This window comes from Hyaena hyaena, unplaced genomic scaffold, assembly GCF_003009895.1.
Source record: "Hyaena hyaena isolate Hyena2069 unplaced genomic scaffold, ASM300989v1 scaffold_1554, whole genome shotgun sequence".
NCBI classification, from domain to species: domain Eukaryota; kingdom Metazoa; phylum Chordata; class Mammalia; order Carnivora; family Hyaenidae; genus Hyaena; species Hyaena hyaena.
Window position 1 is genome coordinate 63,331 of NW_024082188.1, and position 24,604 is coordinate 87,934.

Genomic DNA, 24,604 nt, shown 5'->3' on the forward strand with positions numbered 1-24,604 from the left:
TGATTTACAGCAGTGACAATTTCCTTATGGTAAGAAGGGTGTGCTTCGGGATGGAGTTACGGAGATCTAGGGACATAGATGTGACGATATCTGGATGGATGCACAGAAGTTTCCCCGTAGCTTTGAGTTGCTCATGTAGAAGTAGAAAGAGCAAATGCCACAAGTCCAACTGAGTCTCTTTTGCTCTTTGGTTATGTGTGTAGGCGGGATGGTGGGGAATGGCAAAAGCAGTACATGGTAGATATTTAATTTCTAATATTTAATTAATAAGTGTTTTTATACTTTTTAGTATATATTTGAAAAAAAGGATATTATGTAAATATAGTCCACTAATACTTGGGTGAACTCATAGCATGCAATGTGTGTCACATTCAAAAGAAATACTCCTTTATTGTTATTTTTTAAAAATACAGAAAAACAGGGAGGGTGTGTAAAATTCAGTTTAAGTATTTACTGGAGTTTCTTGAAAAAATAATGAGAAACTTCAGTAATGTCATATGGAAAAATATTTTTTTAAACCCCATTCTTCTCTAGATCTTTCTGATATTTCAAGGCAGTACAGCAAATGATGTCTCATCCCAATACTGCAAAAGCTGGGACCACTTTGTTTTCTCACTTAACAACCCTGATTTTCCAGATTTATTTCTCTCTTCTGGTGCCAGGTCTGAACTTCTTTATATAAAGCTTCAGACTCTGCAGTTTTCTTTATCCAGATTGCCACAACAAAAGAATTGCTTATTTATCTAGTAAGACAGAATTTTCGAGTAATGTAGAGGGATGTGTGTGTTTCCTTTAAGGATGCTGTTTTCATAAGGGCACCTAGGTGGCTCAGTCAGTGACTTTGGCTCAGGTCATGATCTCACATTTCATGGGTTCTAGCCCCACATCAGGCTCTGTGCTGCCTGCTTTTGGTTTCTATGTCTCCCTCTGTCTCTCTGCCCCTCCTCCCTCTCTCTCTCGAAAATAAATAAACATCAAATTTTTTAAAAGGGATGCTGATGTTGTTTCTATAATAGTCACTGAGGGTCATAAATTCATGTAAATATTTCCAATTTACATGAAGTAAGTCCTGGGTTAAACCATTTAGGAACTAAAAAGCATTCTTCTTAAAAACCTTACTTTTTCTCAAAATAGTACCTTCATTTTTATTTCTCTCCCAGTAACAGCTCCATTTTCAGGGACTACTTTCTAATAAGATTTACGTCTTCCCAATTGGACTTCTAAATCTCTAGCAATCAGCACCGTATAAAAGCAAGAGCTAAACAACATAGCAAAAACTGAATAACGGATTTGCAGCCCTGTGTATGTAACCTAATACTTAAAATCTAAGTAAACTACCTTGAGTTCATTTCTCAGGTCATGGAGAGAATATGGTCTTTGAATTCCTGGTAGGGTCATAGACACAATTTCAAGCGAATGTGTGATGAATCCATTTGACAACTCCTAAAGCCACTAACCTGCTTCTGCCCTCGGTAAGGGCTCTGCATGTCTGGGATGGTTGTAGGACTCGCAGAAGCTTTCTGGGGAACGTCAGACAAGACACTTAGCAATGGCTCACAATTAGAGATTCAGGTTGTAACCTGGAAGTGAGGGGGTAGCTTTATCTCACAAATGTGCTAGACACCAGAAGTTACCTTATTATAATAGAATAAAGAAAGGGCGCCTGGGTGTCTCGGTCGGCTAAGCGTGCGACTTCGGCTCAGGTCATGATCACAAGGTTCCTGGGTTCGAGCCCTACATTGGTCTTTGTGCTGACAGCTAGCTCAGAACTTGGAGCCTGCTTCCGATTCTGTGCCTCCCTCTCTCTCTGACCCTCCCCTGCTCACGTTGCCTCTCTCTCTCTCTCTCTCAGAAATAAATAAAACATTAAAAAATTAAAAAAAGAAATAGAATAAGGATTGGCAGTGGTGACTGAGGAATAAAAGTTATTTCAAATCGTCATTAAAACCATAATCCTTAAATTCATTGACCTCAAAAATACATAGCGAACGAAACAGTATTATCCTTCTGGGATCTCCATCTATAGCTACAAAGATGCAGTACACTCCTTTCTGGACTGGTCGAGACAAACACGTAGTACATGCTGTGGATGATTTACTGTGAGCTATGAATTACTGTCTGGTCTTTGGTAGGTGTGGTAGTTACCTGTAGCACTGTGAAGGCATCTGGAATTGCAATGATAAGCGATTTTAGTACAAAGTGAGTTTTGTACTTAATTACATGGAATTCTTTGAGTTCAGGCGAATGCAAAGACTGGAAAATAGGGAAAATGTTATGTATCTTACATATTTATGACTCTATTATATATTTAGAAGGGAACAGAAAAGACAAAAAAATGGGAAGAAGTGAAATAAAGGAAAATAATTGTATCCTGTGAAGTGGAAGAATAATCTTCTGGCTTACAAATAATAAGTTTACACCAACCTGTAAAAGATTAAGGTTGTGAAGGTCTTGTAGCATCTGAAAATATTTTGATTTGCCTACTCACCCACAGGAGACATTTCTGGGACACTAGCAACGTAAGGTCCATCCAAGAACTTTGGCTCATTATCATTAATATCCTGTACTTTGATGATGAATTCTGATTCAGGCTCCAGGGGCTTCCTGGTTTCTATGTCCACAGCCTGAGCACGAAGTGTGTAGAAAGGTTTCTCTTCTCTATCCAGGCTCCTTATTGCATGAATGTCCCCTGTAGTTTCATCAATGGTAAAAACGGTGCCAGCGCCGTCCCCTGAGAGGGTGTATTTAACAGTGCCCTCTCCTTTATCTAAGTCAGAATGGAGCTTTTGGGGGGAGAGAGAGAGACAGAGACAGAGAGACAGAGAACACCATTAAAGGGATGGCCCCATGTTAAAAATACTTGAGGCATAATTTTTCATGAAAAAAGTTAAAGAAAAATCTTATTTTTTTTTAAATTTTCATTTTCTTTCTTTCCCGTCCTTCCTTCCTCCCTCCCTCCCTCCCTCTCTCTCTCTCTCTCTCCTCTCTCTCTTCCTCTCTTTCTTTTCTTCCTTTCTTTCTTCCTTTCTTTCTTTCTTCCTTTCTTTCTTTCTTTCTTTCTTTCTTTCTTTCTTTCTTTCTTTCTTTCTTTCTTTCTTTCTTTCTTTCTTTCTTTCTTTCTTTCTTTCTTTCTTTCTTTCTTTCTTTCTTTCTTTCTTTCTTTCTTTCTTTCTTTCTTTCTTTCTTTCTTTCTTTCTTCTTTTCCCTTCCTCCCTCCCTCCTTCCCTTCCGTCCTTCCTTTCTTCTAATTCTTTGGTTATGAACATTTTAAATACACACAAAAAGATTAGAAACATGCATGGTGAATACTTATATATACATGTATATATCCCAGAGATTCCATCATTTACCTTTTAATCCACAGTTGACCCTTTAATTATGCAGAGGTTAGAGTAGCTGATCCCTGGAGCAGTTGAAAATAGGTGTATAACTTTTAACTCCCATAACACTTAACTACTAATAGTCTATTGTTGACCAGAGCCTTAGCAATAACAGGAAATATGTGTATTAACACATATTTTGCATGTTATATATATTATATATTGTATTCTTACAATATAATGAAGTAGAGAAAAGAAAATGTTATTAAGAAAACATAAGGAAGAGAAAATACATTTACAGTATTATACTGTGTTTATCTATAAGTTTATGTATTCATGAAAAAAAAAAAACATGTAAGTGACATTTAACCTCCATGAAGTTAAAACCCATAGTTTTCAAGGATCAACTGTGTTTGACTCATCAGGTATATAGGCCACATATCTATCTTGCATTCATCCTTCTTTCAATCCATCTTGTTTCTCAATGCATTCCAGAGATCGTCTACACACAGCCCTTAAATACGTGAACATGCATAAATGCAACTTTTGAACATCTGTATTTATGCCTTTTAAATACTTTTGGGGGTAAAATTTTCCTAAAATGAAATGCATTAATCTTTAAGTAACCATTGCAATAAAAATAAATGAGCTAATAAATACCAAATAAGAAAACTTCCCAAATATCCTGAACTAAAAAAAAAAAAAAATCAATGACCTGAATTCAATGAGAAGGAAGATAAAAGAGCTCAGATAATGTTGAACCTTCTTATTTGAAAGGAGAAGAGAATTTTGGCACACCAGATGGTTACAGTTATGTGTAGTAGAGTATCTCATTTTAACAGACTGATTTCCAATTAGCCAAATGTCGGATAGAATCACTGATTATCTTTTCAGATTTGCAGACAGTTTGTTCTAATTCCTTCTATGTATTTGAAATCGTGTAATATAGAAAAGTTTTGAACCTCTGCTAATTTCTTCAACACATGTATAAGTCACTCTATTATAGCATGTAATAATATACACATAAATAACAGGGGAGAGGCCCAAATAGAAGATAAGTTTTCATTGTAATTCTGTAAGTCAATGTTTTTCAAACTGGAGTCCAAGAATTGATAGAAGAAGAACATTATCTTGGAGATCTATAAATTATGAAATAATGTAAACATATATATAATTTAAATATTACATTAATTACAGTTCTCTAAGAATATGTATACTCATATATATTTATAAATAATATACTCATTATTTAAATTATAGAGCATATATATTCTTATAAATATCATTTTTTATTCAGGTGCTGATCTAAAATGTATTAATGAATATCTAATCATTTGTATAAGGTTATTTGATTTCAGTGTCCACATTTTTACATTTAAAAGCTCATTTCAGGAGCACCTGGGAGGCTTGGTTGGTTGAACATCTGACTCTTGATTTTGGTTCAGGTCATGATCCCAGAATTAAGGGATCAAGCCTGGCATCGGGCTTAGTGTTGAGTATGGAGCCTGTTTGAGAGTCTCTTTCATTCTTCCTGCTCCCCCACTTGTACTCTCTCTCTCTCTTTCTCTAAAATTAAATTAAATTAAATTAAATTAAAAAAGAAAACAAAATCTAATTTCAGTCAACAGATCAACCAAAGGAAAAACATTAAGCTTTTAGTGTTCATAGTCATTTGGGCTGTGCTTCCAAATTTGCACACAAGCACACCATCTTTGCAAAATTTGGGGAAGAATGAGATCTGTTTTTGCTTTGTTTTTAATGTTTCAACCCCACAGAAAAGCTTTGAAATATTTTAAATTGTGTAAATATCTTATTGCAAATAGGCTCTGTGTATTACTATTAGTAAAATCAAAACACATAAAAAATTAAAGACAACAGTGGCTACATCTTTGCTCTGAAACTTAGCATTCTGGTTGTAAATTCAGTAAGATAACATTAATATTATTAAAATTAATCATCATTTGTGTTTATTTCAAAATTTGCTCTGAAAATATATAAGAACATAAGCAAAGAATTGATACCTGGGCAAGTGTTACCATTGAAATAATGAGAAAATAGAAAAGAGAACATATGATTTTAGTTTTTTAAAGTTCCTGTATATTTTACTCAAATCTAAGGAAAATTGCTATAAATGACAGGAGGAAGATTTTTCCTCCTAATTTTTTACAAACTCTTATGAAGCAGAGGAAGTTTCAAGTGTAAAATCAAGCTGTAGATAAATGTACTTTGAACCTGGGAATTTCAAATTACACATTTCATCCATACTATGAAAGATATTCAACACAGTGGGTACTGCTTTTTCTTTTAAATGTATCTAAAGATATGAGCCAGGCAAAAGCTCAATGCAAAAGCAAAGACTTTATAAACTGCATCCATTTTGCCAATGGCTCCAAGGAATATGTGGCAATATTGAGGGAAGCGAGTGAAAATTCTAAGAAGGTTTTTACAGTGTGATCCAAGCTACAAAAAAAATCCAGATTTAGCTAAAAAGAGAACTGTTTTCATTACTAACAGACACAAGAATAGAAAAGCAAATGTGTTTGAGGCTCTATCCAAGATTGAAATTAAATTCAGTTACCGTTCCTTCTCACTCTTCTGCTTTTCCCTTCTCATTTAAAGCTGAGTTTTGTAGAGGTTAAAGCTTCAGAAGAAATATGTGAAAATATGTTAAAACTTCAAACTGGAAATGAGGTTGATTAATGTAAAACTCTTGAGAGGATTAGAATTTTCATAGCAGTTCATTACATGGACAATACCTCAGAGAAGGCCACCTGCAAATCTGGCGTTGACAGGCAATATATTTTTTAACTTTTTTCTTTTTTCAAAAAGCTTATTTATTTATTTATTTATTTATTTATTTATAGAGAAACAGAGAGCCCCAGTGAAGAAAGGCAGAGAGGGAGGGAGAGATACAGTATCTCAGGGAGGCTCTGCACTGTCAGCAAGGAGCCCATTTCTGGGCTCTAGCTCATGAACCATGAGATCATGACCTGAGCCAAAATCAAGAGTTGGACACTTAAACTACTGAACCACAAAGGCACTCCTTACAGGCAATAGTTAAAATTAGTTATTCAGTGTTAATTGAACTGGCACATGAGGGACTAGCTTAAAGTATAGGTGTTTTTCCAGCATCAGTTCTAATATTAAATAAGTGACAGCCTGATATGGGTTGTAGACAGATAGTTTCTTTTACCATTTCTGTACACTTCCAGTTATATTTAGTATATATAAATTGCTATAAAGAAAAATATATATAACTGAAAGAGTATACATACAGAAATATATCTATATGTACTTTTATTTTTATTATTCTTGACTATTTATACATATAACACGATATGAATAAAAGCCAACACTTTCAATAACAAAATACCATGACCATTTTTCAGTATCACTTGAAATTCTTCAAAAAAATGTTTTTAAGTAACCTCAGTCCCCAAAGTAGGGCTCAAACTCAGGACCCCAAGACTGAGGGTCACATGTTCTACCAACTGAGCCAGCCAGGCTCCCTTCTGCAGAATTATCTTTTAATGTGTTCATTATTCATTCAAGGAAGTTGAATGATTTAATGAGCACTGCCTACTTTTTTATAAATAATAACATGAATATGTGTGGTTCTTCTGTTTAGCTCTTATAAAGGGTAATTATCAAGACCAAAACCATCATAACTTTTAGGATTCAAAAAATGTGAAACTAAAGTGATTCCAGAAATTGATCTTTGTAGATGGAATTTGTTTCTTAAATCTTTCAGCAATGGAATTCAGGCTTAGCTTACACTGTAAAGCTATTTCTTAGTGTCATTTGCATAAAGAAGGAGAGAGGGTTTCAGAAGAAGGATTTTCATGACTTGCGTCATCTTTGGGCTGTGTTAACTAAGACACAACACATGATGCCATTTTACACAAGGTTTTAAGTTACACATACAGAAAGCTAATAATTCCACAAGGATAAAGTTTTTTCATTTATAACAATTTAAAAATACAGCAAGGAAGTTTCCTTATTCCAATTACTTCTTTTTTATGTTTATTTACTTATTTTGAGAGAGAGCACAGGCAAGGGGAGGAGCAGAGGGAGAGGAGAGAGAATCCCAAGTACAATCTGCACTGTCAGTATGTATCCTGATATGGGGCTCAATCTCACAAACCATGAGATCATGACCTGAGCTGAAATCAAGAGTCAGACACTTAACTGACTGAGCTACCCAGGCACCCCTCCAATTATTTTTTAAAAAGCTGTTTCTGAGTAGGTAGTGACTCTATTTACTGACAGAAGCAGCCAACATCAATAATATTATGTTTTAGTATTGACATTTACAATTTCTCCCAGAAACAGAGTTCTCTAAATGATACATGTAAAAATTTGCACTGTCCAAGCAGTTGTTTTGTGGAAGTGGTGGTGTTGTTTTCTGACGTTTTCCAAGTCATCTCAGATGGAGCATGAAAATGACATGCCAAGAGGGGTTTTCACAAGATACCGAGGACCAGCTTCGGAGCGCAAGCAATCTGGATTCCAGTGTTTCAAAGTTTTGAGAAAGCTAATTTAAAGTTTAATGTTTACTAGCATCTGTGATTTATATTTTAGGAACTGCTGCATAAAATAAGGGATTTATTCTTATTTTTCTCTGGGTTGAAAATATGCATAAAATAGAAAATGCTTTTTATATTACTGTGTCCAGCAGTGATTTTACTTTCATTTGCTATTTGCCAGGATAGGGGGTGGTTATGAGGCATGGGGAGCATATGAGGTATGTTGGAATGAGAAACTTCTGATTTTGAAAAGGTAGTTTCTGCCTGAAAACCAATTTTGTGTTCGACAGATATTGGAATTGGTGTATGTACTTGCAGATTATTAATCATGTGCCCATAAGTACTATGGTACCTCACACACGGTTTTAAAACCAGCTCTCCACATCATTCTCATCAAGATTGTGGATTAATATTTTTGTTCTTATATGATAGATTACCGATGGTCTCAGGAGGGGAAAGGAAATGTCTGGGCACTCTACCGTCTTCCTTTACCAAACCTGTTTTAAAAAGAACTGCACACCAACAGCAAAGTTAAAAGAATGACACAATGAAAACCTATATCCTCACTATCTAGATTAAATAATTATTAACATTTCCTGCATTTGTTTTGTTTATACATATAGACGTTTTAAAGTTGTAAACATCATGTAATTACCTACTTGGTATTGAAGCACCGACTACATGAATATAAAGCTCTTTCTTATGTAATCATTATGTCAAAATCTAATTTAAGAAAATTACTTAAAATATCTATCACCACTTAATAACCAGCCCATATTCAATTTTCCCCACTTGTCTCTTCAAGTATCTTTTTAGCTCTTTTTTGAGCATAGGTCAAAGCAACTTTCAAACAGTGCATTTGGATTTTGCATCTTTAATGTCTATAAGTTTAGAAGGATCATGCATTTAAAATTTTTTGTAATGTTTATTTTTGAGTGTGTGTTAGAGAGAGAGAGACAGAGAGAGACACAGAGAGAGGAAGGAACAGAGAGAGAGGGAGACACAGAATCCGAAGCAGGCTCCAGGCTCTGAGCTGTCAGCATAGAGCCCCATGCAAGTGTTCCAACTCATGAATCGGCAGTTCATGACTTGAGCTGAAGTCAGACGCTTACCTGACTGAGCCACCCAGGTGCCCCGGATCATGCATTTTAATATATACTTATCATCATCTTTTTTCAGGGAACCAGCCTCCATTCTGAATTTGTTTGCTGAAATGAGAAACTGCTTGATATGTCTTTACGTTTTTATTATTCAGCCTTCAAATAGCTCTTTAGTCTCAAAATATATATGAGCAAATGTGGCAGCATAAAAATATGCCCTACTTAATATAGAGATCCTTGTAACATGAGTTATGGCTTCTTCTGCCAATCATCTCCATAAACACACTCAATGTAAGGGAAAGCTTCCTTGTACAGGATATGCCTCTGTAAATTTAGGTGTAATAATGGCATATAAGTTGTAGTACTCATTATCAGTTTTCAAATGATTACAGAGATTGTAGAATGGTTTAATATTATTGTTCAACAGTTGGTGCATGTATGTGATGCGAAGCAATATTATAACTTTTATTTACATATAGTATCCCTCACATAACTAGTCAAAGCTAGTAGGAGAAAATTTTAAGCAATTTTCTTTGAAATAATTTCATTATGCACCGAAACCAAACAAACTTACTTTTTGATATGCTCCTTGGATTACTTATAAAATATTAGTATATCATTTTTTATAGTTGCTCAGTTTCCAATTAATGCTTATTCTGTTCTCAGAAATATCACAGAGACCATTGCTTTAGCTACAAAGCCATTAGCTTATGTTTAAGGCATTGCTCATTGACAAACAAAGACTAGATCCAAAGATGATCTATAACTCTGCCTGAATAGTGTTATAATGCAAAATTTCTCTCTGTTGCCACTGAAGGTCCAAGAATATTTGACATTCTATCCACCCTCAACCTTAAGTGAGTTGAGGACTCTCCTGCCTGGGTTATAGACCCAAAGCTATTTATCATCTGGAAATAGTTCACCTTCTATGTAAGGAAGTAGAAATTCATTTCAAAAAGGCCCACACCTGTGAAGATGTATGCCAAGGCAGGGCAAAGAAGAACAAAGACTGTTTGCAATTCTTGGGAGCAACAAAGTCTGATGTGCTAGGATATATTATATATCCTGTTAGAGAAAAGAAATATGCTATTCACCTGACGTTTTCTTTCATTTTTCTTTTTCTCCTTGAATATTGCATGTGTAGTTACATATGAAGGGGAGCCTAACTCATCTTTTAGATTGTCATATTTTACAACTTTAGCTCACCCAGATTACATTATATCATTTGAGAGTGTCACAATACATTAATAAGTACTTCTGGAGAAGTTTGAGAGGTCACTGGCGTGGTGCCTGGATTTGGGAGAAAAAAATATGGGAGAAGGTTAAAATAATTTCTTCCCTACATTTCCAAGCTGTAAAACACTTTTCACAAAGCCAGGTTTTAGGCGACAAAACATTCCCTGACAATAAATAGTTCTTATCAAATGTTCCGCAATGGAATCTCTATTTGAAATGAAAGTCAATTTCTGTATGATTTCAAATGTGATTATTTTTCAGAGGAGTACATAGATTTGTATGATTTATTCCAGACAAAAGGTGAGTTTTAAATAATAATTATACATTGGTATAGTTAGGTATCATTCATTGATGATACTCGTTACTATTTTTCCATGTTACTTGATAAAAATAATTAGTTTTTACTGAACACTGGACACTGTGTTACACATCTTATAAGGCTTATTTGGTTCTCAAACTAATCAGAGATATGCTAGCATGATAATATGAGAAGTGAACTTTTTAAATGAAATTCTAATATTTCAAAATGTAAAATTTAATTTTCAAAAGCTCTATGTTCTATCCCAAATTCTTTGTATATGCCTTTAAGAACACTAATAAATCAGACAGACCCAAATCTTAACCCTAATGTAAAATATGGAATGGTCTAAAATCCATGATCATGAGCCTCAAACATTTGGGGTTAGGATCCCAATTTCATTACTTATTACCTGGATGTTTCTGTAGAAGTTACTGAATTTCTTTGGATGTCAGAATCCTCATATATGAAATGTGGATCTAATACTTATATCATAAAATTTGGAGAATACTCTACAGAATTTAACTTCAAAATATCTATTTCCCTTCATTTCTCTGCATTTACATCCAAATGAGCCCAGTATAACAATATTTGTTTCCATTTACATTAATTTATATTCATAGATACAAGAAAACTAATTGGATCCAAAACAATGATAGAAAACACTATCAAGCTTCTACTTTTTCCAGGCAATTTTCTAAAGGTTTTAAAACACTTTAATATTTAGAACAACCCTATAAGGACAACCCTACTATTATCAGCCTAATTTTGCAGACACACAAATCGAGGCACAGAGAAGCTGAGTTGGATCAAGACACACAAATAAGAAGACACAAAGCTCAGATTCAAATCAGGTAGTTTAACTCCATGTTTCTTTGAGACTAGCTCTTCAACTAAATTAGTTCTCTTTTAATTCCCTGCATATAAAGTCATTTCTTTGTCCTTAACTTTCAATACTAGGTCACTCTTTTATTTTTTTTAAATTTTTAATGTTTATTTATTTTTGAGAGAGAGAGAGAATGCAAGCGGGGAAGGGGCAGAGAGAGAGAGAGAGGGAGACACAGAATCCAAAGCAGGCTCCAGGCTCTGAGTGGTCAGCACAGAGCCCGACATAGGGCTCGAACCCACAAACTGTGAGACCATGACCTGAGCTGAAATCGGATGCTTAACCAACTGAGCCACCCAGCGGCCCCAAAACTGGGTCTCTCTTAAGAGGAAAAGACAACAAACATTGAAATTTTGGTCAGAGGATTAGAATAGCCACAAACTACCCAAGCATCCGTTTTGTAATATTCATCAGTCTGTTTAAGCAAAACCAGGCTGTATTACAATGGACACATTAATGAGAATAGTTTTATTCAAGAATGCTTTGGTCTGCCCATCAGTGATTGCATTGGCCTCTGAAATCGAGAACATAATTTTCTACTTGTTCTCAAAGAGAGCAGAGTCCAGTGGGGAACAATATAGGTCATAGCAAAAAAGATACTCATTCAAAACACTGTTTTTTCCCCCTCTCTCTCTGACCCTCCCCTGCTCACGTTGTCTCTCTCTCTCTCTCCTAGAAATAAATAAAACATTTAAAAAAAAAATTCCAAAACACTGTCTTTTTATAATTTCCTGTCTCTCAAATTACAGTTTTCTATAGAAGTTTTTCATATGCATTTACTATATAATTAAAAAGCATGTTATATTTGTATTTTTATTTAAAATACAAAGTGATATTAGATTTATAGTTAGAAATCATCTCAATTGTGTCAATAATGTATTTGGAATGATTAATAGTCAACTAGAAAAAAGTGAACAGAATTTATGTTAAATAAAATACAATTTACTACTTTATCAGTAAAATATTTCAATGAAAATTTTCTAAGGTTCTGCACATTATGTATATCAAAATTTTCTTTGAAGCATATAGAAACCCATTATATTAAAAACATAAATGAATCACTACATTTGATTAGAGAAATAGTTATTAGCACATGTGCTTTCTCACAATGAACTAATAACCAAGTAAGTACGCATGTGTATGTGTGTGGTGATATTTAGATGTGTGTACATATGTATATGTCAGAGAAAAAAGAGAGAGGAAGACAGAATATTTATGTGTTTTCATGTGCTCACACATGCACATTTGTGCAAAATGAATAAAAGGCTAAATAAATATGCATTCTATTAAACAACACTGTTAAGAACATGGTTTGAAAATTACATTAGCTGCTTATTTCAAAGGTGGTTTGAAGGTGACCCATTTTCTGTAGCTTGCATTACTGTGGGGATTGCTTTATGTGTTAAAGCACAAAGCCACCTCACTGAAGTCTTTTATTTCCTTTCCTCACTTTACAATAACTATTTTAAATGGATTTTGAAAGTATAATATCACAAATGCAGAAAAAAAAAATCCAAGTACTTAACCAGGTTGCTTTCTTTGTATTGTGAGTCAAGGTATTTCATGTCAAATTTACTGTTAGGAATTCATATCTCTCAGCCTTATATCCTATAACAGTGTCATAAATATTATCTTATTTGCATGATAATTTATACATTAAATATTCATTTTTTGTCTAACAGTATGAAAATGAGTAATCTTAAAATGCTAAATTGCAGTGTGTTAATGAAAGATAGAAACAGTAACTATTCTGTGTAAAAAATGAAGTAAATTGCATCTTATTTCTAAATACAGGTTAACCAGAGATGTTTCTCTAAAATCTTTCATTATAAGCACATTAAGGAAGGAATCAGTCTCAGGATTCACTTGTTTCCCACTAGGGATAACGAGATTCCCAAGAAACTTCCAAAGAGATAATAATTTCATTTTGACTTTGACTTTAAAAGGAAAAAAAAAAAAGTAAAGAGTAAAAAAGAAAGATAGAAAAAAAAGAAAAATGCAAACAGCTCTCACAGATGCTGGAACCTCAATTGTGACTGCTTTCTGCAAATATATATTATTGGATGTGGAGTGAAATAAATCGATTTCAAGCTATTGCACTTTTAAAGGTCAACTTTTTTTTTTTTAAGGAATTCAAGATTATAAAAGCAGATACTTAATTTGACATTGACTGAGACCTAAAATGATGAATAAATCTCTCAAAGTTTAATTGGTTTTCAGAAGAAATTGAATTGCTTTGTTATTAAATTTTCCTAATAATTCATGGAATCCACAGAATTATGTGTGTATATGTGTGTAGCATATTTTCCTAAAACTGGCATGAATATTATAGATTTATGCTTGCATTATTTCCAAAAAAAAAGTTTGTTTACTGATCTCTGTTCACTGCAATTAACAATTTTTTCTCTATATGTATATTATTGGTTGCTGATTAAGAGAAGCTATATACAAAATTTCTGAGAATAATCAGGGTCCAATTATACTTCATTGTATTATTTTATTTTATAAAACTTGTATATATTCAATATAGACTTGAATCCAAATCAAGCCTTAATTCTCAATTAGTGTTGAACTCCAAAATATGGTGGGGTAGTCAGGATTCTACCATATTGCATATTGCCCAAGATGTCTCTGCTCTTAGTGTTCATTCCCTGCATATTCCCCAGGACTGTGAAGACTATGAATTTAATTCTTACAGTCATGTTGGGTGGGCCAGACCTAATCACATGCAACCTTTAAAAGCTTAAGAATTCTTTTTCAGGTGTAAAAAGAAGAAATTAGAAACACATGCTCCAGCTGACTTGGAAGAAAACCAACACCCCTATTTAGAATTGCTGATATAGAGGGGCAATCTTAGGAGCTGAGGGTGGTCCCAGGTCCCCACTAGCAGTATAAAGGGGACCTGAGGTCTAAAATAGCAAAGAAATAAATTCTGCCAACAGTCTGAATGAGCTTGAAAGCTGATTTTCTGCCCCTCAAGAGAGAAAAATAGCTCAGCTGACACCTTGGTTTCAATCTTGTGAAGCCTTGAACAAAGAACACCTTTATTCTGTGTTGAATTTCTGTCGGCAGAAGTGCAAGCCTTAAGCTGCTAAATGTGTGGGAATTTGTTATGCAGCAATGGAGAACTAATACTTATAGGTACTTACAGAAATCTAATATTATTATATTTTTAAAATAAATCATGACTTTTGATTAAAGAAACAATTTTAATTTCTTGGTTATGAGCCTCTACAGACACCGACTCTTTTAGGGTTCCGGAACCCAATTCCAATGTGGAGTAGTGTCCCACACATGAAAGATCAAGCAATTCTAGAACAGAAGCAGACTGTCCAAGAATTCAACTCTGACACTACCTACCTAGAGACAGCATCAGATTCCACAGGTTAAGGGCACAATCCTACAGAAACAACTCCCCAGCCCCTTACGTCAGACTCCGTTGCAAGGTCGAGGCTGTGACATCTGCGCTTCTGACTGATCAGCTACAGACTAGAGGTTCCAACAGTCCACTGTTTAGGTTCTTTAAATTTGCTCAATGAATCACAGATATCAGGGAAATACTTACATTTACTAGTCTATTAAGCGATATGATAAAGGATATGAATCAATGGTTAGATAAAGAGATACATAGAGGACGTATGGGGAAGGGACCTAGTGCCTTCATTCCTTCTTCAGGGTGCTATGTTCCCCAGTCTCCACATGTTCACCAACCCAGAAGCTCCCTGAACTCAGTCTTTTTGGGTTTTTATGGACCTATCATTCTATCATTGATTTTATAGCCAAGATTGACTAAGTCATTGGCCATTGACTGACTCAGTCTCCAGCCCCTTTCCTCTTCCTTGAGGGTAGGGGGTAGAATTGAAAGTTCCAATCCTTTAATGAAACAGTTGGCCCTCCTTGCAACCAGCCCTTGCCCAATGGTGGGGTCCAAAAGTCACCTTCATTAACAACAATACACCCATGTCATTTTATGGTTCTCAAGCATTTTCAAGAACTGTGAATGAAGACCAAATATAACTGAAAAATATATATTTGATCATCTGAATGGCCAAATATATGTTTCTCATAAATTATTATGTCACAGTGCCTCAATTTTCTGACACATTATTTAATTCATTTGCTTATTTAATTTTTCCCTGCCTGTATCCATATTCTCCTATTTCTAGTACATACATCTGCTCCTTCCTTTATATAGTGATTCTGTACAAATTCACCCTGTGAATCTAGTAATATTGTGAATCACTGCACTTTGTCCCTTTGACCACACTATGGGAAGAGATCACAGGTCTGGCCAATGTTACATATGCCTTTCTAGTCAAAGAAATAGCTGACTACTACTAAGATAGTCTCCACCTCACCCTGTATCCTGGACACCATAATGAAGGTGTCTTAAAAACAGAAGAAAATTAAGTCTGCATACAACAGGAGACTGAAAAAAATAAGGGAAAATAGACCGGGACTCTTTCTGATATCAGATTAATTACTGAAACTGTTTGTACTTTTCTTCATAGGATGAATTAATAAATCTCCTACTCTGAATTTGGTTTTGTCATTCAAAAAAATACAAAACAAAACCATCAGTGTTCTTTTTCCATGCAATAATCATTTATTGAATACTAATTCTATTCTAGTGTCACAGATTTGGGTACAAACCCAACAGTAAATCCTCCAAGATCAACATAGGTAGAGTCTGTTCTTTTACATCTAAAGTAATTTAAAAAAAAAAAAAAAGCACAGCAAATTTTACTATTGCTACTTCTCTATCCTTCATACAATTTGAAACAACACTGTTTTGTTTTTGTTTGGTTGGTTGGTTTTATATTAGGTCAAAATGAAATATCTGTGAATCTTAACTTGGGAATCAGGAAAACCTGGACAACTGATCTAGTTATGCTGAGCTCAAGATCTAGGGAAGATCCTTCATCAAGTAAATTGTTGTGGGAAGTCAAACGAGATGTGTTGTGCAGACATCTATACAGACTCTGTACAGACACTTACATTGTGGGAAAGGTCTCTGTTCCTGCCACTCAAATAATACCAATTCATTAAAGTTTAACCAAATGCATAGATACATTTGTTTTATCATGTTCCATACCAGTGTTCTCTAAACCAGCCATTCTAAGGATTTATGTTTAAAGCAGAATGTCTTAAAATGAAAGTTTAGCAGTTATGCATTGTACAGAAAACCGAAGGAATAAGGCAGGGCCATGGCTCACAGTACCTTCCCCGTCCTCTTCTCTAATTCAGAATCATGTGTACACACTGGAAAACTGGTAGCAATACACAGAATGCTTTTGAAATTCTCTGCTTGAACCTTTATGATACCACAATTTAATTGCTGCCTAAGCTCAATCCCCTAGTGTTCTTTGGGGAGAAAGACTTGGGTTGAACATAATTTTTCTTTAATTTCAAGTTTTGATTCCTCTCACATAAAAAAAAACCCACAAATAATGTTGTATTTTAGTTTTAAAAAGGCTGCATTTATTGCCTCATAAAATGTTGAGTGCTTTAGCTCCTATGATCCATCTATACTTGCAGAAATAACAAGGTTTTCACTCATTTTATATCCTGAAGCCTTCTCTGAGAAGTTAGCATATCATTGTTGGTTTTGAGCTCACACTTGCTGCTAATGGTGCTTGACATTTATTGGTCCTGTTCATAGAAAAAATAATAATAAGGCATTTGAATAGTCAGCTCAGATATATATCAGTTCATGTACAAAAAAGAAAAAAGTGACCTATCTAAGTTTTAAACAGTATCTTTTGTGTCCTAGAACTATTTCTACCGTGACCCTTGAACTGGCCGGTCCAGACCATTGCATAAAGAAACTGACCCCTCTGGCTGTCGTCCCATTGTGTTGATCATTAGGCAAGAATTAAACCAAAATATACTTGGGATCAGATATTCCAAAAACATTGTTAATGTACATTGCATTGGTGAGAAGGAGACTTTAAAAGAAGGGAAAAAAAATGGTCTTCATACAAGGCTCCTGTCACAGCATAAAATCAGGCCTTTGAAACTAGAAAGTACCTTGGAGAACATGGTTTTAATTATTTCATTCCACAAATGAGGAAATTGAGAAGCAGAAAGGATAAGTGATTTCCTCAATATCATAGAGCTAGTTAATTACAGAAATCAGAATAGAAACTGGGTTATCCAACTCTGCCCAGATTTCTTCCCATTTTGTGTGTTGAAAATATCTGCTGCTCTTTGGGGGCTAGTTGGCTCATGATAGCCACCTTATAATGTTTAATAAATCAAAATGTCATGTGCCTATAAACTTAAAAACATTTAAGAGTAAAAAAAACAAAAACGAAATGAAATTAAAAAAATGATCAAAATAAACCTTAGTTTTCTGATTCTTTCAGATACGATAAATTCCATCAACTGTATTTCATCAAGATTTCATATGTAAATGTGTTATAGCATTTATTTGAGGGAAAAGTCAGTAGCATGAAAAGGCATCAGAGACTGAGAATATAGATTGATTCCAGGATTAGAAAAGACTCCATCAATTTCAAGCTCCATTAGCAACACGAAAATAACATGGAGCAAAAGTAGTAGGCATAAGCTTTATGATCAGACTTGGGTATGTGTGGAGGGAGCAATATAAATAAAATGAAATGGGATCACTTGATTATTAATAATTATACTAATAATTTCTATTTGAATAATTATACAAATGCATTAATAATTTTATAAGTATTGTCTTCTTTGACATTATTAATAATCCTGTCCTCCTTAGCACTGAAAATGAGCAACCCAGGGCTTGGAATATCAAAATACTTCACTGATAGCAGAGTTAAAAAATTGAGAGCCTTGGAAACAAAACTCAGTTTTCCTAACTCACTCTAAGTAATGTGCTTCCTCTCTTATTTCATTTTTAATTTCACTGTAAACTATTTTGTAAATTTTTCAACAAAGAAAAGGGAACCTTTCCCTTGAACATTCAGCCCTATTTAAAAGGCCCAAAACTTACAGTAACGAAGAGGCAGTATTGGTGAGTGAATATTTTCGGTACTTCACATCTTTTATCACACATTATATATTGTGGAACATAAAATTTTATGAAATTATAGTTACATTCTTGAAATGGATTTTAAATCTTTTCATTTTATATGTCATGAGTGAGAGTTGTAAATCTGAAAAATTAAAGCTGCAATGTAATTTATCTTGCCTATAAATAGTCACCTATACACTACACAGTTTTGAAGTAAATAATGATAAGACTAAAAGTGATATTTCTCCATGGGAAACTATGTGATAAATTGCTAAAAATGCCATGATATAACTGGAATTACATCACTTGAATATAAAAAGAAAATTCTAAGCTCCCTACTTTTACACAAAATAAATAGTTATGTATGTTTGGTTCAATGAGTGCAATTTCCCTTTTTATAGGGACACAAGTCTCTCTGTCTCTCTCTCTCTCTCTGAATACATATCAAAATGCCAAATAACACAAGTACTTTTATAGTCATTTCTCTTTATACTATAAATAGGTAAACTAAATAAATATATAAATTCCCAAGATTATAAGTAAATATGAATAGTTATAAAATCTACAATGATTTCACACATCATGATATTGTTTTCAACTTGGGGATAAAGGTTTTAAAAGTAATTACATTATACAAGTGGTTTGAGTACTGTGGATACATTTTGTTAGTAGGAAAACATTCTATAAAAAGTAAGTTTTTAAAATGACTGTTCTTGGGGCACTGGCTGGCTCAGTCAGTGGAGCGTGCAACTCTTGATCTAAGGGTTGTAACTTTGAGCCCCACTCTGGGTGGAGAGATTACTTAAAAATAAAATGTTAAAAAAAAAAAAGAAAGAAAAAACTGTTCTAGTTTTGAACTCCCTTAGTCAGGTAAATTGGGGTTGTAATACAAGACCTACGAGTGAAGGAGAAAAGAAGTTAAATATTGGGATATAAATCGTTTTTATTCTTACTTTCTCACCAATGTCCAGTATAACTATTAATTTTCCTCCTTCCTAACCTTGTGTATTTAATTAGAATAAGCACTACCTATACACACAGAAAAAAGAAAAAAAAGGCAATGACAACATTTAGTCACGTAGCAGCAGTAACAGACAAGAAGGGCAAAGGGGGCAAAACTAGAAAATTCCTTCTTTATTAAATTTGAAAGTTTAAGCTTTCAAATCACACACACACACACACACACACACACAAACACACACCAATGATAATGCAACTCTAATCCCCCCCATAAATCATGTATGGTTTTTACTATTGTACCAACATTCATTTTCTCTTTCATATTATATTCCAAGTTGATTTTATGCAGTACAGAGGACTCAAATCATTTCCTGCTTCAAATAAAACTTGATGATTTTGTCGTTAGGAATTGTAACACAAAGTCATACATAAAATTAAAAAAAAATTTCTCCTAATAAATGGGAAATTCAGCCTACTTATTTTCAATTGTCTGTGTAAGATCTCATTGATATTAAGTCTACAAAATATTGCCAGGGCCAGCATTTCAAGAATAATAGCAAACAATTAGTTTCTTACATTAAAAGAAAATAAAAAGATACAGGGACAATCTATTCTCTTGTATTACTGGAGTGCGCATCCCTAGTGAACCACAGTTGGTCTCCTGAGAAGTTAATTTGCCCCTTAGTACATTAGCCAGCACAAAATTCTCTGCCTCTCTTTATTCTTTTCTTGCTCATGAGAAGTCAAAAGACTTCTTCCTTTAAAACAGGACATATACAAAGAAAGAAAAATCTTACATTCACTGTATTTTACACCCACTCAAAACATTGTTTTAAAATATCACATATAGTAGGTTAAATACTTAAGCAATCTTAAAAGGGGTCTTAACAGCCCTCCAGTCCCATTCAAAGTGCTTTTCCCATTTATAATTTTTCAACAGGACACTTGCAGGGATGCCTTTATTAAAAACAATAGTAGTTATTGATTTTTTTCCTTCTCTCTCTTTTTTTTTTAAGCAAAGTAACTTTTATTTACTATGTTTCCTTGGCTGAGACCCACCATTTCTTCTTCAAGTATCAATTAATGTAGACATATTGGTCCCCCATGAGAAAATCGTTATTCAATAATCTCTACATGCTTTTTGTCATACACTTTTATCCTGGTCTTAAAAATGAAGCATGGATATTTAACAAGCAAACTTGAGGCAGTTTTCTCTAACATTCCCAGTGCATCTAGTATTATTTGATTCAAAACATGAGTCGAAGAGCAAATAAAAATTGACTTTTTTTTTCAGTTTCAGAATACAAACCCATTGAACTATCCCTTCAGGTTTGATGATCCATCAGTTAACACTACACTATTTTCACAAGAAATATGATTTGATCTGAGAAGAACTGCAGCAGCCTGAAATATATATTCCCAGAACATGTCTCCAAGAGTACTATAGCCATTAAATGACTTCCATAATGTCTGTGATAAATCTTACCATTAGTGAACAATATCAGTTAAAGGCATCTCTTCGGAACTGCTAGTCTAGCCTACAGGTACCCACCTGCTATGGAATTTTCCAGTTATAAATGTGGTTTGGTCAATCTATCAGGTTTTTTCAAAGCACTGAACTTAGCAATGTAGGGCTTTTTTTTAAATTTATTTTTTAATTTATTGTTATTTTTATGTAGATATAATATTGAATGTCATTTAAAAGTACAGATTTTGGGATTAAACTGCTTCAGTTTGGTGCTATGACCTTAAACAACATAGTTAACTTCTTTTGTGTAAAATAATATTGGCAGCTATGGGGATTAAATAAGATAGTAAAAGCAAAGAGTTCAGTACAGAGTGAAAATTAAGCACTATTAAGCATTAGCTATTATTTCCTTCCAACCACTATGCTTACATTCTTGTCTCCAGTATTATCTGAGCCATTCTTGCTTCTATCACTAAGATTTGGTCATGCTTAAATTCTTGCCTTCTGTTTCTTCTTATGCCTAGTGTTCTTCTGTTCTTTTTATGCTCATATCTGATAGCCTGAGCCAACATCTATGTGCACTTCATAAATGCCACATGGAATACTGAGTCTGGATCTGCCTGATATGAAGTTATTTCTGCAGACAAAATAAATCCAAGGATATGTGTAAATCTCAAAGAGACACAGGTGGGCACTTTACCTGGTTAACTTAGACCAAAATGCAAGGGACTAATTCTTGATTCTTGCTGTAGCAACTCAGAATCAGTTTATCACCATGGTTCTTTCTAAGTATAAGGTGACGGAATCTCTGTGATTCAATGTCGAGTCACAATGTGCCTGTTATTACTGGCTGGAAATACTGCAGCAACCATGGGGACTCATCTCTGTCATGTAGAAACAAAGATAATCATGGGGCGCCTGGGTGGCTCAGTCGGTTAAGCATCCAACCTCGGCTCAGGTCATGATCTCACAGCTTGTGAGTTCGGGCCCCACATCGGGCTCTGTGCTGACAGCTCAGATCCTGGAGCCTGCCTTGAATTCTGTGTCTCCCTTTCTCTCCTCTCCTCCCCTGCTCATGTTCTGTCTGTCTCTCTCTCGAAACAAATAAGCATTAAAATTTTTTTAAAAAAAGAAACAAAGATAATCACATTCAATCTTTAAGTGATGGCCAGAATAATACAAAACTGTTTCTCCCGTCATAAGTAGAAACACAATGTGCAATTCATTTTACTATATTCTTCAACTTTAAAGTACATTTACACTCTGCTGAATACCTACTCAGCTTAAAACAAAGCCTGCCATAGTTCTCAAAATCCGCAGATGGTTTACTCAGACTTATTTACCTACAGTACCAGAAAAGAGAAATAATCAAAATTTCATTGACACTCAGTTTTCTTTCTCCTTACTCAGTCATTGAAAATTATTATTGATTACATGAATTCTGAGGAAAATGGGAAGTCATCTAATAATTTTGAATCTACTCCGTGCAAAATACTGATATATCTAAAATACCTCACTCTAAAATTTCTCTCACTTCATAAATTGGAAAACAAATCTCAAGAGATGTTCAATAACTTGGCCAACCTACATAGCCAGAAGATATGGAATAAAAATGCAGGTTTAAATGACTCCACACTTTAAATTTTCCACCTTTAATCGCCACAGCATTCAGTAAATGATTACTCCAGTAATCACTGCGGTAAATGATTAAATCATAAAAGGCAGTGAAATATGCTATCTTCACTGCCCCTAAAGCTACATGAACTATTTTTAGCAATCTCTTTAACAACATCTTAGCCTTTGGGGATCTGATTGCAAAGTTGATAATGAGTACGGCAGTCATCGCCAGTGGTCTCTCCAAAATCCATTTTCCTTACTCCTTATTAATAAAAACCTTGCATGTTAATACAATCTATTATCAATGAGCTGTGTCTTGACTAGCAGTATGTGTAATTAAAATGCCCATCTCCCCATATAACGTGGAGCGGGGGTAGACATAGGATTCCACCGAGGCTAATGAGATCAACATGGAAGAAGTGTTCTGGGCTTTTAGGAAAACTTTTAAATGGATAGACTCATCGGTATATACTTTTGCTGTTTTTCTTTCATCTTTCCTATTTTTTTCATCTTTCCCATGTCTTGCTGACACAAAGACTAGACATACAGAAGCTACTTTATGAGTTTAGAGAAGAAAGCAGAAAGCTTAAGATGATGAATTGGAAAATCAAAAGGCAATTTTTGATTTTATCTTGAAATTGCTGTGCCGGACCCCGGATGTCCAATTCTGGACTTCTTTTTACACAAGAAAAATAAATCTCTACTTATTTAAGAGATTATAGTTGGATTTCTATTCCACGCAGCTGAATCCAATTCTGACTTAGTAGATATTTTTCTTCATGCATTTATGTTTGTAAAAATTATTTACAATTTTTAGTAAGAATCACATCTATGTAAAACATATGTACGAAAGAGATTCTTAAACTGATTTAATTGCTCTGTAAATATTTAATTAATAAATATAACATGAAAAATACTCTAAACATTTTTCTTGAGCTATTTTATGTTGTATTTTTTCCTAAATAAATACCTTATGCAAAGGAAACATTATCATGAACTCTCAAATAAATAATGAAACAACTATCTCGTAAAGAATTTTAAAAAGACAAGAAAACTTAAGGGGAGCTCTCAGCATTTAAACACAGGATACCCTCTGTTGCAAGTCAAAGACTTGAAGGTAGTGTTTTAATAATGCCATTTTCATTGTTTAACTATATTTTCTAACAAAATATAAGACCTATATTTTAAGCAATAATTAGTCTCTTATTGCATTTATTCTCTATATCCATTCTATAATATAGTTAAAATCCAATCAAATTACCAATTGTCTATATTTTTTCTTTTGTTAGAGAGGACAGGATTAGTTAGAGGGAGAGAGACTGAGAGAATATTAAGCAGGATCCATGCTCAGCACAGAGCCCAACTTGGGACTGGATCCCATGATCCTGGCATCATGACGTGAGCCAAAATCAAGGGTTGGGCACTTCAGCCACTAGGCCACCCAGGCACCCACCAATTGTCTATTTTTAAATTTTTGTTTGAGCACGAGCACAAGTAATATTTTTGAAAAGTGCAAATATTAAGACTCTTTTAATATATAATATTATATTAAATTTGGTCATACTTTTTACATGTCTTCATTAGCCTGGCAAAGCATCATGAAATAAAGTATTTCAGTAGCCTGTAGAGACAAGATTCAGTGTGCACAGAAATACTGAAAAATCAGCATAATGAATGTTTTTATAAGCTCAGATTTCCTGATTAAAGCATGATTCACTGAAAACTGTCTTGAAATGAATACAAATAGAAGTATTTGTGTATTGAGTACTCTAAGAAAAAGTCAGTAATGTATTTATAACTTATTGATATTGGCCTAATTGGCCTTGTTTTGAACATTATAAGTTGTACTTTCAAAAATAATACAGTTGAAGAAAAATATTTAAACAAAAATGAGCTTTTGATTTAGTGTATACATGCCTAAGAAGTGACTATTTTTCATTTTAATGATACCTGTGTGGTTAGTAGACATGAGTATTAAGGGGCATTACTGCCAGTCAGAAAATGGAATTTGTTTCTATAAATCTATGAATAACCCTTGCTTTATGTAACATTTTCAGGATGATGCATGTATATTACATATGTATAAAAAGAACTCTAGCCTTCACTTTTTCTCCAAATACTCATGTGAATAATATTTGAGTTGGGGAAAGAAGCAGAGGTTTATTTAACTGGAATTAATAAATACAATCAGCT

General features: G+C 34.1%; 1 protein-coding gene across 1 annotated transcript in view; it reads right to left on the bottom strand.

The window, feature by feature from the left end:
• Nucleotides 1–1,457: 1,457 nt before the first annotated feature.
• Nucleotides 1,458–24,604, bottom strand: part of LOC120226010 (cadherin-12-like) — a gene marked incomplete at its 3' end in the record, with an annotated part of 197,352 nt that continues 174,205 nt past the window's right edge. The window contains exons 3-5 of the mRNA XM_039224198.1: nucleotides 2,489–2,783; nucleotides 2,146–2,165; nucleotides 1,458–1,520 (exon numbers count right to left, since the gene is read on the bottom strand). Of these exons, the coding sequence (XP_039080129.1) occupies nucleotides 1,458–1,520; nucleotides 2,146–2,165; nucleotides 2,489–2,783 (378 nt within the window). The remainder of the gene's footprint in view (nucleotides 1,521–2,145; nucleotides 2,166–2,488; nucleotides 2,784–24,604) is intronic.